This window comes from Mauremys mutica, chromosome 6, assembly GCF_020497125.1.
Source record: "Mauremys mutica isolate MM-2020 ecotype Southern chromosome 6, ASM2049712v1, whole genome shotgun sequence".
Classification (NCBI taxonomy): Eukaryota; Metazoa; Chordata; order Testudines; family Geoemydidae; genus Mauremys; species Mauremys mutica.
This window is the reverse complement of record NC_059077.1, coordinates 15,923,583-15,939,599: the sequence shown is the minus strand read 5'-3', so window position 1 is coordinate 15,939,599 and position 16,017 is coordinate 15,923,583. Positions and strand designations below refer to the sequence as shown.

At 41.9% G+C, this 16,017-nt stretch overlaps 1 protein-coding gene across 2 annotated transcripts in view; it reads right to left on the bottom strand.

Annotated features, from left to right (window-relative positions):
* The window catches only part of ME2 (malic enzyme 2), a 45,918-nt gene that overhangs the window by 7,461 nt on the left and 22,440 nt on the right, over positions 1–16,017 (bottom strand). For both annotated transcript variants that reach the window (XM_045020168.1, XM_045020169.1), the window contains exons 3-12: positions 15,250–15,383; positions 13,486–13,635; positions 12,616–12,691; positions 11,554–11,715; positions 10,106–10,209; positions 8,536–8,645; positions 8,326–8,423; positions 6,000–6,113; positions 5,792–5,906; positions 4,330–4,472 (exon numbers count right to left, since the gene is read on the bottom strand). In XM_045020168.1, the coding sequence (XP_044876103.1) occupies positions 4,330–4,472; positions 5,792–5,906; positions 6,000–6,113; positions 8,326–8,423; positions 8,536–8,645; positions 10,106–10,209; positions 11,554–11,715; positions 12,616–12,691; positions 13,486–13,635; positions 15,250–15,383 (1,206 nt within the window). The remainder of the gene's footprint in view (positions 1–4,329; positions 4,473–5,791; positions 5,907–5,999; positions 6,114–8,325; positions 8,424–8,535; positions 8,646–10,105; positions 10,210–11,553; positions 11,716–12,615; positions 12,692–13,485; positions 13,636–15,249; positions 15,384–16,017) is intronic.

Here is a 16,017-nt window from a genome sequence, read left to right as displayed (position 1 = left end):
GGGGAAGGGGGAGAAGGGGCAGAGAGGAGCGAGTGGGAGGCAGGGTCTTGGTGGCGAAGAGGCAGCACCGGAGCAGGGGCTCAGGGAGAAGAGAAGACGCGGGGGGATTCAGGCGCCGGTGGCCCCCCCACACTTTTAGGGAGCTTCCTCTGCTCCTGTACTTAAGCATGGGCCTAATTTTTTCACATGCTTTAAGTCAGGGCCAGGCAAGTGCCTTGCTGAATCAAAGCTCTACAGTGCATCCCCACAAAAACCAAAACTCCCACCAAACAACAGCCTGGAAGAGACAAAAATATTAGCAAGATTTCCTTCGGAGTTACAAACATCAGGAAACTAAAAGTGGAAAGCATACACGTCAAACTATGCAGGCTTCTAAGGAATGGAAGATTTCTATTTGTTTAAATTGTTTAATTACTCTTAATAGCACACAGTTCTCTAGGTAAGTAAAGCCTTCCGTTGGGACTAATCACATGATTAAAGTAAGTTATTATGATTAATTATTATTTGTACTGTGGCAGCACCCAGGGCTGGAAGGGATCTTGAGAGCTCATCTAGTCCATCCCTTTGCCCTGAGGCAGGACCAAGTAAACCTAGACCATGCCCGACAAGTGTGTGTCAAGGGTTCTCAAACTTTTTTTGTTGGGACCCTCTTTGAAAATATTTCAGGCTGTGATGACCCCCACCACCACCATGCCACCTAGCTCTCAAGGCAGCGCCGCCACCAGCAACAGCGCAGAAGTAAGGGTGGCAATACCGCAACCTCCCCACAATAGGCTTGCGACTCCCTTTTGGGATGGGACCCCAGTTTGAGATGCACTGGATGACGAGAATTCCATAATCTCCATTGGAAGCCTATTCCAGTGCTTAACTACCCTTATAGTTAAAAAGGATCTAACCTAAATTTTCCTTGCTGCAGATTAAGCCTGTTACCTCTTGGCCTACCGTCAGTGGAGGTGGAGAACAATTGCACACAGTCCTCTTGATAACATCCCTGAATATATGTTAACACTGATCAGTTCCCCTCTCATTTTTATTTTCTCAAGACTAAACATGCCCAGTTTTTATTAACCTTTCCTCACAGGTCAAGGTTTCTAAACTTTTTATCATTTTTGTTGCTCTCCATTTACACAGCACTCCAGCTGAGGCCTCACCACTGCAGAGCAGAGTGGGACAATTACCTCCAGTGTCTTACATACAAAACTCCTGTTAATAAAGCCCAGAATTTCATCTTGCTGATTTCAGACCAATTTGCCAAGATCATTTTGAATTTGAATCCTGTCCTTCAAAGTCCCTCCCAGCTTGGAGTCGCCCGCAAATTTTATAGGCATACTCTCCACTCCATTATCCAAGTAATTAATGAAAATATTGAACAGTTCTGACCCAGGACAGATACTAGTCAATATTTTCATCAATGACTTGGCCAAGGCCCCACTGTGCTAGATGCTACACAAACATAGGACAAAAAGATGGTCGTTACCACAAGGAACTTACAGTGTAAAATATAAGATAAGAGACAACAGGCTGATAGACAGAATATTGGTCAGCACGACAGGCTGTGGTCTCAATATGTGCTTAAGTGCTCTGCTGAATCAGGGCCTCTAGAAGGAATGTGTTATGCAGTTGATCCTATCTTGCTATGAAGATGGTTTTAATGACTAAGAAATATTAAAAGTAGCCTAGAGGTTTGAGAGTGAAATCTGCTTGCCCTATGGTCGAGCAATCTCTCCCTCTTCCAGTTCAAACCTGAAAACTAAACGTCCGACAGAAAATCGTGAAAATAATAAAATTTAAAAGTTTACAGCTCCATATCTCACACATGAGAACACATCACCATGTATGCAAAAAGTTCTGGTACTGTGTTTGAGCGTGTGGACATACACACAGTAATGGACTTTTTGAGTAGGTAGCAAAGTACATTTGAAGTCAGAGTCAAAAGATGATGTAAACTAAAAACAAAAAATACTTCTTGCAAAGCAGCAGAGGGCACCAAAGCATCACCATACTCTTGTAGGAAATGCAAGAATAAGCAGTAAGAGTTTATTGATGGTTTCTTCATGCTCTTAAGCGGTTTGTCTATGGACTCTCATTAAGTGTTATTTTAAAGTTTCCCATTTATAATGGTTACGCCATTTCTGAAGTCAAGAAACCTAAAGGGCTGGGAGTGGAGGACTGGTAATTACAAGACAAACTATTAGTCAAAGGTCAAGGGGAACACTGAGTAATTTTGGATAATCAAGGTTTTGGCTAATAAAGGGAATTCTCTATGTAATTATTAGGTGTCAGAGAACACAACCCTGCTTAAGATAATGGTGAATTCTGGATAACCGAGGCTGTACTAACTTCACTTTAGAGAAATAATTATTCTGAAAATGGACATAATATTGGGCGGGAAAATATAAACTGTCAAAAGTATTAGAAAAAATAAAATTTGGAGGACTGTAAAAATTAAAATCCTTTTTCCATTAACCTGTAATATTTCACAGCCTTAACATTACAACACAACAATTTAACACATGCATGTGAATGGTAGATTATGGGAAATCATGGAGAGAAATTAAGGCAGCTCCCATAGAAGGCAGCTCCAGGAGAAAAATAAAGATTCCCTCCCCACCTACCAAGGACTAATTGTTTTGAGTACTAGCCTGACTTGCTTTTAATGGTGTTTAGCTAAGTGAAAACACTTTAAACTGATCTACTGCACCTGGATCTACCCAGCACTAGCTTGTGTTGGAAACTGACAGTGATAAAATGTTCCAGAGAGTGCACTTCAGCCCTCTACATACACACATGGGGGTTTCCGTGGAGACAGCTGTTGTTGTGTAGACCTTCTCTAAAGTGAAAAACAGAACCTCATTCATATATCACATGTGGGTAAGTACCCCCTATAGACATCAATGGAGCTACACTGATTTATAGCAGCAGAAGATCTGGCCCTATCATCTGTTTCTGTTTACCTTCAATCTGAACTGTGAATTTTGAGTATTATATTTTATTCACCAAAATATTGCCTAATAAACATCTGGGGGAATAGCCAGTATACAAAGAATTAATTGCCCTGAGGGACTAAACACCTTGCATATGAGTTCCCTTGTGTCGAAGAAATCTGGAATACAGTAGTCAAAAATCCAGATTTGGTCCAGAGGCTTTTGTCTTTTACTAGAGTGGGCCTTTGCCCTTGCAAAGACTCCACTACAGACCCACTGATCTGGGGGAGAACTAGAAAGCTATACGCGAATTTCAGCTTTCATTGGGGAGGCAAGGAAGAGAGGTAAGTTTCAAGTCCTTTAGCCTTAAAATGTACAGCGCTGTTGACCAATGCGATGATCACCAATGCTGAAAGGAACAAACCACAAATACACATTTCTGCAGCAGGAAGCAACTAAAGATCCCTGCCCACACACTTCTACATAAACGAGTCACTTAAGGTTGGGATATATTCCAAAGAACCATTTCACTAACCACCCTGCTTCTAAAGTCCCCATGCTAGCCCTGTGGATAGTGGTGAGATCCTATAGGACAGGAGCCAAAAAGGTTTAAGTGGGAGGCATGACAAAACACTGTTTTGCAGGCCAGCTCAAAACTACTACAGCCAACTCTGCCTCTGCTTTTTCTCCTCATCTCTTCCCCCTTTGCCCATCTCCTCAAACCAAAAACCAGTCTTATGTGCACACTGCTTAAAAACTCACTCACCTTGGGCTAAGTTAGCTGTAACAGCCCTGAAATCCGTGGAATTACACTGGGGTGTAAATCCAGAGTGAGAGAAATCAGAGTCAGTCCGCTAGGCTTAATTTTAAATGTTCTGACAAATTCAAATATTAGGAAATTAAGTGCCAAGTATGATCCTTGGGCTGTACAAGACAAGCAAAGACATTCCGTGTTCTGAGGACCTAATTCAATGTTAAATAATGACTGCTTTAAAAATTAACTATTTCCAGGTTGTTAATTAACTATTTCCAGGCTTCTGTCATGACTATTACATAAAATAACTGTTTCTTTAAAAACAAAAGCTAAAAATAGTCTCAAACAATGTCAGTCAAAGTTAGAAACACAAGTTACTCTCAGTAACCAATGATTACAGTTCAATATTGTTGTCAAAACAGAAAGATTTAGACCTCATTATGAAGTAATCGCCTGTCAAATGTAATAATTTAAAATCAGAGCTGCTTTTTAATTTATACTAAGACAAATATGCATTTGAATCTGGAAGGTAATGAGCAGTTACATTCTTTACATGGAGAAATTCCAAGTTTAAATGCTTGGGGTTTTGCACTCTTACATTACAGACAGAAAAACAATATACGTGCATTGACATTTTTCATCATTATGTACCTCTGTTAATGTATAAGCTTCCTCAGCAGTGCATTCAGCTTTCACTGTAGGGTTACTTAGTGCAAATATTATAGGTCTTTCATTGATGGAACCCATGGCTTTGATCACATCATGTGAAAAAAGCCGGCCAGCCCCTGCAACTCCTGAAATAAATTGAAAGATAGAAAAATTACAGTTATACATGTAAAATGGGACAATGATCGCAAGACGTTTATACTGTATATAGTTATTTCTGATGTGACTCAAGATTATCACTGTTAAGGTCAGTCACACTCAGGAAAACCAATAGAAGGCTTTGAATAAATATTCATTGGTCATTAAAACAAGCTATATCTAGAAAATGAGCTGTGGGAAACAATCTTGCACTGTCAGGAGATGCAAAAGATGACCAAAAAGGTTTTTTCCATCTCTAATTTGAAATGCTTTGTAAACTTAAACCCTACACTATTCAAACCCAGCGAAGACACTACAAATCAGTACGCTTGAATTTTCAAAGTTCAGATATTTTTAGTTATTTATGAGGCGGGAAGGGGCCTTAAGAATAAGGTATTCCTCCTCAAACAGTTTAACACACCTGACATACGTATGCACAAATACATAAAAATGAATATGCACACTCAGACACACACATACGTGCACACACTCAGGGGCAAAGACTCAGCCCAAAACCATATTTTTTCAAAAAGTTACATGCAAAGAAAAAATATGGTATTATAATAGAAGCCATTTTGCAGCCTTAACTATAGTGGTGGCTACTAGGGGTTGTTATAATTAACACATACATACATACCTCACACGCATCCACTGACACAATGAACACTGGGGATCAGGGACTGGGGTGCAGAACATCTGCTTTGCACCAAATTGCTGGCAGATACTAGCTCAAAAGTCAGTGTAGCCAGCCACGGGAAAAATTACTTCAGCATGGGGGTATCGTGGTGACACAAAGTATGCAAAGCAGCTCCTACACCATCTCTCTCCCAGCGGCTGGAGTAGGAATGTGACATGAGAAACGGGAGTAGCTGGGTCTTCTCTATTTCTCACTGATCGACAGTTGTAGTATCATTCTTTTGGACCCCTGGCAGTCAGTGGAACTCAGCCCAGTCTGTAGGCTGTTCTAAGCTACATCAGCAGACTGGCCAGCCCAGGATTGAAGTGGGGAGCAAAAAAGGTCATGCCCCCGAGTTGCTCTTTGAGCTCCTCGGCCATAGCTAAAGAGCTGAGCCTGTATGTATTATAGACATAATACGCTGAGCCCCAAAAGCATTTTACATGTAGTTTAAAACAGTGGACCGAATTCTGCTGTCATTTACCCCAGTGCAAATGCAGAGTAGCCCCATCGACATATGCGAGGTTATGCTATATGTACACTGGTAAAAGTGAAAGCAGCAACTGGCCCACTGACAGCAAGATAAAATTAACAACATATATTATCTAAGGCGTCTGAAATAAGCTTACTGACCAATAATAGCTGACGGCTGAAGTACATTCACCGCATCTACAAATGTCTTTGGCAGCTGGTCTGGGGGTTGGTGCGTAAATGGTTCTTGATTGGCGTCTACCTTTTGTTCTCGGCCCTGAAGATTTAAGTAGATTCCGATTGTGAGAAGGAAAGGAAAGAGAAATGGCAACGCGTACTGTGTTATTCAAAAGGTCTGGCAGACCCTCACCTCAACCAATAGGCCATATTTATCAAACATCCATATTTTCTTATACGCTTCCTCTGCAGAAATACCGCTTTCCATCATAGCCATAACAATGAGGTTTGCAATTCCAAGAGCAGCCTGACAGATAAAGAACAAGCATTTGAAAATAAATCCATCCATTTAACTTACTAAGAAAATCAAGGTACAGTAACTCCTCACTTAATGTTCTAGTTCTGTTCCTGAAAAATGCGACTTAAGTGAAACGATGTTAAGCGAATCCAATTTCCCCATAAGAATTAATATAATTTTTTTTGCCACACAGTACAGTACTAGAGTTGGGAGGTGCCCCCGCCTTACCCCACCCAGGCAAAGCCCACTTGCACTGGAGACAATGAGGCCAGCAAGGACGCTGAAGGTGCTTTAGGCTAGGAAAAGCTGTCATAACAGATAGTTAAGGGTTAACAAGCTCAGTAACCTGATGAACACCTGACTAGAGGACCAATCAGGGGACAAGATAATTTCAAATCTCTGTGTTCCTTGTTGGGTCTTTGTTCTCTCTTGGATTTAAGGGAGGCCAGACATATTCTTCAAGTTCTCCAAAGTTTCCTGAAGTATTTTCTTCTATTCAGTATAGTGAGTATTAGAAAGGCGAATTAGTCTTATAATTTAATTTCTGCATTTGCAATTGTGTGTTTGCTGGAGAAATATCTTTATTTCTGTTTGCTGTTACTTTGATTATTCTGAGGAGGAGGGAGGGGAAGTCTCTCCAGTTTTTATAAGTTAGACCCTGTAATTTTTTCCATCCTGGTATTACAGAGATAGTGTACTTTCTTTCTTTCTTTTAATAAAATCTTTTCTTTTTAGAACTTGATTGATTTCTTCCCTTGTTTGGTTTTCAGGGGAAGGGGAGGGGGAAAAGTGAATCCCTCTTTGTTTGATTCAAGGAATTTGAATCCAGGTATCTCTCCTAAGGACTTGGAGAGGGGAGGGGGGAATGGATTATTTCCCTTTGTGTTAAGATTCAAGGAGCTTGGATCTGTGTTCCCAGGGAAGGTTTGGGAGGAATGGAAAGTGTACCAAAACACTATAATTTTTGGTTGGTGGCAGCTTTACCAGATCTAAACTAAAATCCTAGTTTAGAGGAGCCCATGCAGGTCCCCATCTTGTGAACGCTAAAGTTCAAAGTGGGGAATAAACCTATGACAGAAGCACATTGCGCAGCAGCAGCGGCAGCTTCCCCTACTCTGCAAGCACCAGGGGTGGGGGGCTCAACCCTTGGCCCACCCAAGCCACCTCTTCCCCCAACCCCCCACCCTTAACTTGCCTTTTCTCCCCGCCCCCTTTACTCTGCACGCTGTGTCCTCGCTCCTCCCGACTCCCTCTCCTGCCCGCAGCGATCAGCTGGCTTGCAGCGTTCAGGAGGCAGAAGGGAGGGGGGAGGAGTGAGGTCACAGCACGCAGGCTCCCTCTCCCTCCCCTGCCTCCTGAACACCGCAAGCCAGCTGATCGCTGCGGGCAGGAGGCAGGAGAGGGAGGGGGGAGGTGCGCCTCGTCTTTGCTTCTCCCCACTCCCTTCTGCCCACGGCAATCAGCTGGCTTGCGATGTTCAGGGGGCAGGAACGAGGACTCGGCACGCAGGCTCCCCCTTCCCTCCTGCCAGCGGCAATCAGCTGGTTTGCAGCATTCGGGAGGCAGGGGAGGGGGAGCCTTCATGCCGAGTCCTCCCATCTCCCTCCTGAATGCCGCAAGCCAGCTGAATGCTGCGGGCAGGAGGCAGGGGGAGAAAGGGGAAGGCGTTGATCCATGCAGTCTGCCGGCGGGCAGGAGGTGCTGTTGGGGGAGGGGGGAGGCATAGGGGAGCTGATGGGGGGCTGCCAGCTGTGGACAAAGCAGGCAGCCAAACGACGTTATAGCGAAGCATTGCACAACTTTAAATGGAGCATGTTCTGTAATGGAGCAGGGACGTAAGATCGAAACAACGTTAAGCGAGAGGACGTTAAGTGGGGAGTTACTGTACATTTCCTTCCAATATGGTAAGAACTAACAATTACTTTCTCTTGCACGCACGGAATCATAATTTTTGGGGCTAAACTCTGCCATTATATGCATGGGTCCATCTGCTTTATGATGTCTGTATAGGTGAATTGAGAATCTAGCCCTTGAAAATTATCCTTTTATAAAAGTTAAACCCAAACTTCAATATAAATAATAATCTTCTGTAAAGAAGCATTTCCTTTAAATATAGTTCAGTAGGCCTCCCGCATACAGAGTTCTGTAAGAAAACACAAAGAACACCCCCAGTTCTATGGGATTTAACTTTCATTGCACTAGAGACCATTGCAGAACTCACCTCTCCTGCTCCAAGAAACAAAACTTTATGCTCTGTGATTGCTTTCCCAACAACCTTCTGTGCTGCCAGCATTCCCGCTAAGGCCACTGCGGCTGTCCCTACGAAGGAAATAAAACCGTCTCAGGAGAGCTGAATAGATTGACGTGACCGAACATATTTTTGGGGGAAGGTTTTCACATATGTAGCAAGAGTCAGAAGTGAACATTTTACCCTGAATGTCATCATTGAAGGTGCAGTATTTCTCTCTGTACTTCCTCAAAAAACGGAAAGCGTTATGATTCCCAAAGTCTTCAAACTGAATAAGTGTGTTATGGCCGTACCTAAAGAATACAGCACGATATTTTATCAATTGACACATTAGTAAATCAATAATTCCTATATGTACACAGAGTTGTTTAGGGCCAGAAGCAGTCCTTGGGCTCTTCCTGGAAACGGTTAAATGCCATTTCTGTCTTATATATGTTTAACACAGAGGCAGGGGTGAGAGTAACTTAAAGGACTTACTGGTACGCCGGAGTCCTGAGCAGGGGCATGGTCTCAACCAGAGGAGGTGTGGCCTCAACCAGAAGAGGCGGGGCCTTTCATGATTTAAAGGCCCTGGGGCTCTGGCTGTGAGCCCCAGGGCCTTAAATCACCCCGTAGTTACCAGCTGCAGAGGCAGCTGGGAGCCCCGGGGCTCAAGGGCGAATTAAAGGGCCCGGGGCTCCGGCCACCGCAGAGCTCCGAGCCCTTTAAATCACCGCGGAAGCCCTGCTGTCACTACCCCGAGGTGGCAGGGCTCGGGCGGGGATTTAAAGGGCCTGGGGCTCCGGCTGCTGCTGGGAGTCCCAGGTCCCTTAAATCACCGCCGGAGCCCTGCCGCCGCTGTCCCGGGGTAGTGGTGGTAGGGCTCCAGCTGTGATTTAAAGGGCCCAGCGCTCCCTGGAGTTGCAGGAGCACGAGTCCCCGCCCGAGCCCGGCAGCAGGAGCCCCGGGGCTCCGGCAGTGATTTGAAGGGTCAGAGGCTCCGGCTGCTGCAGGGAGCCCTGGGCCCTTTAAAGTGCCACCAGAGCTCCAGCAGCGGGGCTCAGGCTGCACTTTAAAGGGCTCGGGGCTCCTCGCAGGGGCTGGAGCTCCGGGACCTTTAAATCTCTGTGTGAGCCTGGCTGCCAAAGCTCCAGCTGTGATTTAAAGGGCCCAGCGCTCCCTGGAGTTGCAGGAGCACGAGTCCCCGCCCGAGCCCGGCAGCAGGAGCCCCGGGGCTCCGGCAGTGATTTGAAGGGTCAGAGGCTCCGGCTGCTGCAGGGAGCCCTGGGCCCTTTAAAGTGCCACCAGAGCTCCAGCAGCGGGGCTCAGGCTGCACTTTAAAGGGCTCGGGGCTCCTCGCAGGGGCTGGAGCTCCGGGACCTTTAAATCTCTGTGTGAGCCTGGCTGCCAAAGCTCCAGCAGTGATTTAAAGGGCCCGGGGCTCCCAGCAGCGGCAGGAGTCCTGGGTCCTTTAAATCACCGCCAGAGAAGCCGGTGCAGTCCGGCACGGCGTACCAGCTCTTGCCAGTACACCGTGCTGGACCGTACTGGCTTACTTTCACCTCTGCACAGAGGACAGGAGACATGCCCAAAGTCAAACACAACGTCACTGGCAGAGCCAGGACTAAAATTCAGGTCTCCTGATTCATAGCCCAAACTCTAGTCACTCAACTATATTCTTTCCCTACATGACATTTGAAAAAGAAGTTGTGTGATGTTTCCCATGGCCCACTACTTCTTCACAAATTTATGAGTAACCAATTCAATACCATACCTGTCTGTAATGGCTTCCATAAACTCATCAATCAGGTCATCATAAAGCTGTGAGCGGTCTCTTTTTTGGTACAGGCCCATGTAAAAAGGATCTTTTAATAGGGTCTATAAAATAAACCAAAGATAGCAGCAGAATGAAATCACTCATTCACTCAATATACACCCTCCAAAGTTCTAAGTGACATATTTCAGTCACTACGCAGAGATAAGATACTGAAAAGGATTTCAGCTGTCTTGCCTTCCGTGAATATTTTCCCAGTTGAATTTCTAGCTAGCCATAATCGGAGAGCCAGGTATTCTTTGATTCTGCAGCCACTGGAGCAAATACTGCAGAAATCCTAGGTTTTGGTGGCAATTCTCTGGATTTTCTAGCAGTCACCCACCATTTTTTTGCTCCCTTTCTATTTCTCCCTCTGCTTTCTCCCCCAACTCCATCACTTTCACAAACTTGAGTTCTAGCTGCCTTGGATGAGAATGCTTCATGTCTAATTGAGCTCGCAACTTAACTGGACATGTGTGAGTCTAAAGTGTTTGTGAAAAGAAACTTGGGGGCGGGGCTGGAATTAGGAATCTTGGGAAACTGGTTAAAATGAAATACACAGGAACAGAGGAGAAATTTTCTTTTAAAAATACAATCGGGAAGTAGAATAAGCTGAAAAGAAAAAGGGGGTACATTTTCAAAGGCACAAAGGTTAGTTAGCTCCTACTTGTGCCTTTGTCAGTCTCCCTCCAGATCCTTAATTGGGAGAGATATTAAGTTCTCTCTTTTCATAGTTTTGTTAGTAGTTAAATACAAATTATTTGCTAAGGCATTGGAGTATTGTTTGATTTTGCCTATAGTGAATCCATCCTGCTGAAACAAAAAGGGTCTAACAGGATCTAACTGGAAACTCTTCAAGGCAGGGACTGTGTCTTCCTATATGTTTGCACAATGGTTAGCAACAAGGAAGTCTTGTTCCTGCTGGAGTATTTCTGCAATATAAATAAAATAGACAACAATACTACTGGGAACACTATGCTACATAGCCACAAACATAAAGGAACAAGTTATGAGGTTAGGCAAATATCAACTGTTACCTGAAAACACTACATCACTGTCCTTACAATGGGACGAATCAACATTCAGAGTAATAATGCTTTAACAAATCTGGCTCGCTCTTCCAGCGGCTTAAAAATCAGGTTACCTTTTCCCATTGCTTTGCAGCTGAGACCAGCATTCAAGTAACAGTCCAAATGCACCACTTATCCTTATATACATAGCTGGGGATTGTCAGATATTAATATTCAGCTTTAAATTCATTCCAAACTACTTAATATTACACAAGATGATTCAATCTTAACACAGAGTACTCACTCAGATACATACACCTTCTTATAGTACTAATTTTTACTACAAACCACCATCAAAAAGTGATTTCTTTATGGCAGGCAAAATACAGTTTAACTTACTAGATTGTCAGTTCCAACGTCGATACATACAGGCAGGCATTTATCTGGCCGTATTCCAGCACATGCTGTATACAAACATAGTTTTCCTACAGGAATTCCCATTCCATAGACACCCAGATCTCCAAGACCTAATATTCTCTCTCCATCAGTTACTACAACAGCCTTAAAATTACACAAAGATTAAAGGTAAACTTTGGTAGTCATGGACATAAAGGATAAAGCAATATCACATACATTTTTCTTGGCAAAATTAACCATTAAAACAAATTAAGAATAGCTTGCAAAGAACGTATTGTCTCTAGTAGCAATACTTAAGGACTAGCTAATTTTACCTAAGAGGAAATAAACAAGGTTCCTGTTAGTATCTGCAGTGTTCCCTGTACTTGCCTAAAGTGACCACAGGAATCGCCTATCTTGTTGCAAATAATTACTTAGTTATCTAAAGCAGCTGACAAGTTTTTAAGTGCCATCTTTGTAAATAGACTTTGCACTTCCACTGGAGGGTCTCAAAATACGTTCCAGTAACTTTAATGAATTTAACCTCAGAACATTTCTTCAAATGTGGTGTTTTTATCTCAATGTTAAAGACAGGGAAACCAAGGTCATACAGGAAGTTTGTGGCAGAGCTGGGAATAGAACCCAGGTCTCCCAACTCCCAGTTCTGTCTTAACCCTAAAACAGCAACAATAGGTAATTCAGAGAAAGACAGGCATGTTAAGAAACAAACCTCAAAATCCTCTCCAGCTAGAACTGTTAAGAAAAAAGTGTTTTGTAACTTTTATTCTATATTGTGATGATCACAACTGGCAAAGGAAAGAAACATTGTCAATCTGCAGCTTTCCTGGTGTAGGTCAAACTATAAGCTTGGATTTAGGGCACAACCCCACACATCTTTATGTGCAGAACTATTATAAATTATATACAGCCGTCATTCTCATACAATTGCCATGCATGCATTATTTAGCATCAGCAGGTCTCTCAATAAAACTATCCACTTTTTAAAAAGATGAGTTGGGATTCAAAAAGAAAAGACTAGAAAAAGGATTATTGTGGTGGTAATACCTTGACATCTGTTTCTGGCCAGTTGTTCACAATTGACCTGATATGACCTCTGTCTGAGATAGAAATAAATAATCCTCTGAAACAAAATCAGAATGGAAATACAAAATCAGAATGGAAATATACTCGATAATTAAAACTTCAACTCTGCTTTGCAAAACAAGATTTTAAAGGCTACATTTCTGGTGCTAATTAATTACAAATATTGCAATTGCTTACACAAAAGAATATAAAAGAGACAATGAATGACAGTTATAACTAAGTCTATGCAACCAAGATAACATACTAGATGAAAAAGATAAATGTAGAGTCATACAGTTGTTCACAAGAAGACCTGGATTCTGCACTGCCATGAGTCAGTTTGAGTCACACCACCAGGGCAAAGCGGCCCTAAAGCTAGTGTCAGCAACCATGGCAGGACCACCCCCCCCATACCCCGAGGGATGACAGATCAGTACAGAACTCCTGCAACAGTTCTTAAGGCCACCCCCTTCCCTGCTGTCAGTGCAGGGGTGTGGCTGGAAGGAAGGGACATGGCCAGAATGTCTTTATGTCCCACTGATCTCTGGCTGCCATATCAACCACTGGCATAACTCAGAGCTGCTTTTAGGCTGCTCTAAGTTACACCAGGGGACTGGACCAGCCTAGCAAACATCTGGCCCAGGATCAGAGGAATGGAAAGGTGAGCTTTATGCTGCCTTTGCTGAGTTGTGCACTCCTTAGCCACAGCCAAGGATCGAGCCTTTTACTTTCAATGTGCCAAAATCTGCAAGTGGAAGTGTTCCATATAAATTTTGAATTACAGTAGAAATAAAAATCATACTTAAGAAAATTACTTGCACTCATTTAAAAAAATAAAACTACTGTCCTTACTTTGGTCTCCTAAAGATATGTCCATATTGGGTACAGGCCAGACCTACTGTTGGTGTATATACTATTGGCATTAATCTCTCGATATCATCTTGTAATATCCTGTAGAATAACTTTTCATTTCTCTCTTGGATTCCCATTATGTAGATATACCTGTAATCAAACAGGAAAACAAGGCAAAAGAAGAATTAGGTTAAAATGGTTTGCATCTATCTAGAAACATACAGTGTGAAATGCCAAGGCATAAACCAATTTGCTTTAGATTTTGCATTTCCTTCCCCGACTCAACCCTGGCCTTGAGAAACTGATGGAAGCTGGAGAATATAGAATTAAACAACGACAAAGTCTAAATAAAAATACCGGGTGTACTGTACTGTGTATGGTAGCACACCAACCTATGGATGTACACTATGATAGGAGATCATTCCCACCTCCCTCCGTCCCCTGCCACAAAGGTTGATTACTTTACATGAGGTTTTTAATGTTAAGATTTCCTAACCTCATTCTTTTCTAACTGAAAAGTTCCCACACTGAGAATTTTTGAACACTAACCAGAATCTCATCTGGGTCCTACAATAAACAAATGAGTGGATGGACATTTAATTGTGCAAAAGAAACATTTATTTTTTTTCTAATATAATGACTGAAAATGTATTTTGGTTTTAAGATATAAATTGTAATGTTCATAGTTTAGAATAGAAATAAAGTAGCATTCTCCAGATGTCTTTCTATAACCTTCTGATGTCAAAACAGAAGTTGGAATACAAAAATATAAAATTAATGCAGTTAATTAGGGGTCTGATTCTGAAAACACCATAGATTTTAAATATTAAAAAATAAACTCTTGAATCTTTGTTTTCTCTATTACAATGCAAATTCAAAAGAGATTCATTAAGGGTTCATTTTGGGCCATTGGTTTACAGTAGAGCAGTCCCAGAAGCATTCCTAATGGAAACTATTTCATTGCTCCATTCCAACAGGCTATGTGATACTGACTCAAGTTACTTTGTTCTATATCAGTAGACTGCAGTAGGAATCTTGATGTGGTCCTAATGTAAATCAGTGAAAAACCCCAAATCATTCAAGCTTTCCACTCACTGGCTTTTAGGACATTATATTCTAACATAAGTCAACAATAATATGATAAAAACATCAAGCTATTGCAGCCAACAGGAGCACCCTTTAAAAAAAAAAAAAAAAAGGATTTTCTAGGCTAGAGCGTTCAAAATAAGAAAAAACACACCAGAGGATTAATCATTAAGTGCCCCATAAATGTTAAAACATCTTTTGTTTCCCTCTAGTCATAAGTTAATATATACAAGATAAAATTAAATACTTTTGTGTTGTTCCTGTCTGATTTTTAAGTCCTAAATTGATTTTCTTTCTCCACATTTTTTTCTGGGGATCTCTACAAAAATCTGAAAAATTATATATCTAAATTTGGAGAATCTGACACTCAACTCATCCATATTATAAACTCCTACGGTACAACAGAAAGACCTTTCATTTATGCATATTCTTTTTCACATCACATCACAACTGTGGAGTAACACAAATGTCCTCCTTTAAATCAATACAAAAACCTAGTTAGCTGCACAAGTCCAGGTGATAAATACAGTTTGCGTTAATTTAAAAAATATATATCTGCCAATTATAAAACCCTCTGGATGCAAAAGATCTGCCTTGATATTATAATAAATCAGATTTTCTCAGAGTCTTTTAAGCTTGCACTACACATAGGTAAGAAAAATACTGATTAATTCTTACTTTTCCAAGGGGTCACTCATTTTTGCCAAATTCTTATGGAAGCGTAAGGCTTGAATGTCTTGTGTCTCTATTTTAGGAGGTAAAAGTCCTTGGAGCCCAAGCATTTGTCTTTCCTGTAATGTAAAGGCCATGCCCTGAAAACAAAAGGGGGAAAAGGTTAGTTTATTTTACTATTTACGTTTTTGTCAGCTAAAATAGTTATTTTGTTTAAAATTTACATGTATCTATATTTATGACTATCCATTTCTCTGATGTCCATCACTACCATTTCTAAGCACCTCACACATATTAATGAATTAAGCCTCATGACCCTGGGAAGAAGGAATTCGTATTCCTACTTTACAGTTGGGGAAACTGAGGCATAGAGCAGTAGATGAGTTCTTGGGCAAATCATTTAAATCAGTGGCACAAACAGACAGAACCCAGATCTATTGACTTCCTGTGCTTTAATCATCAGCACATATATCTTCCTCCAGAGCACATTTCTACCTTTAAAACTGGATTATATCCAGATGGAGATTCCTTTGGAGATATGCTAGGTTTTAACACTCAGGTGATATTTGCTTCTGGAAATGTTCCTTTTGAATATCCCTGTTTGGAACATTTCCCTACACACTTCTGATAATCTATCCAGTCAAAAAGGTTATTTGCAGTGCCCTCAGATCTCTGTTGGGATAGATAGCATCAGAACCTGAAGCCTTCCTTTTAGTTAAGGATAAAACTGATCTCTTAATCTCTTCAACTGTAATCTCCTACTACAAAAAAAGC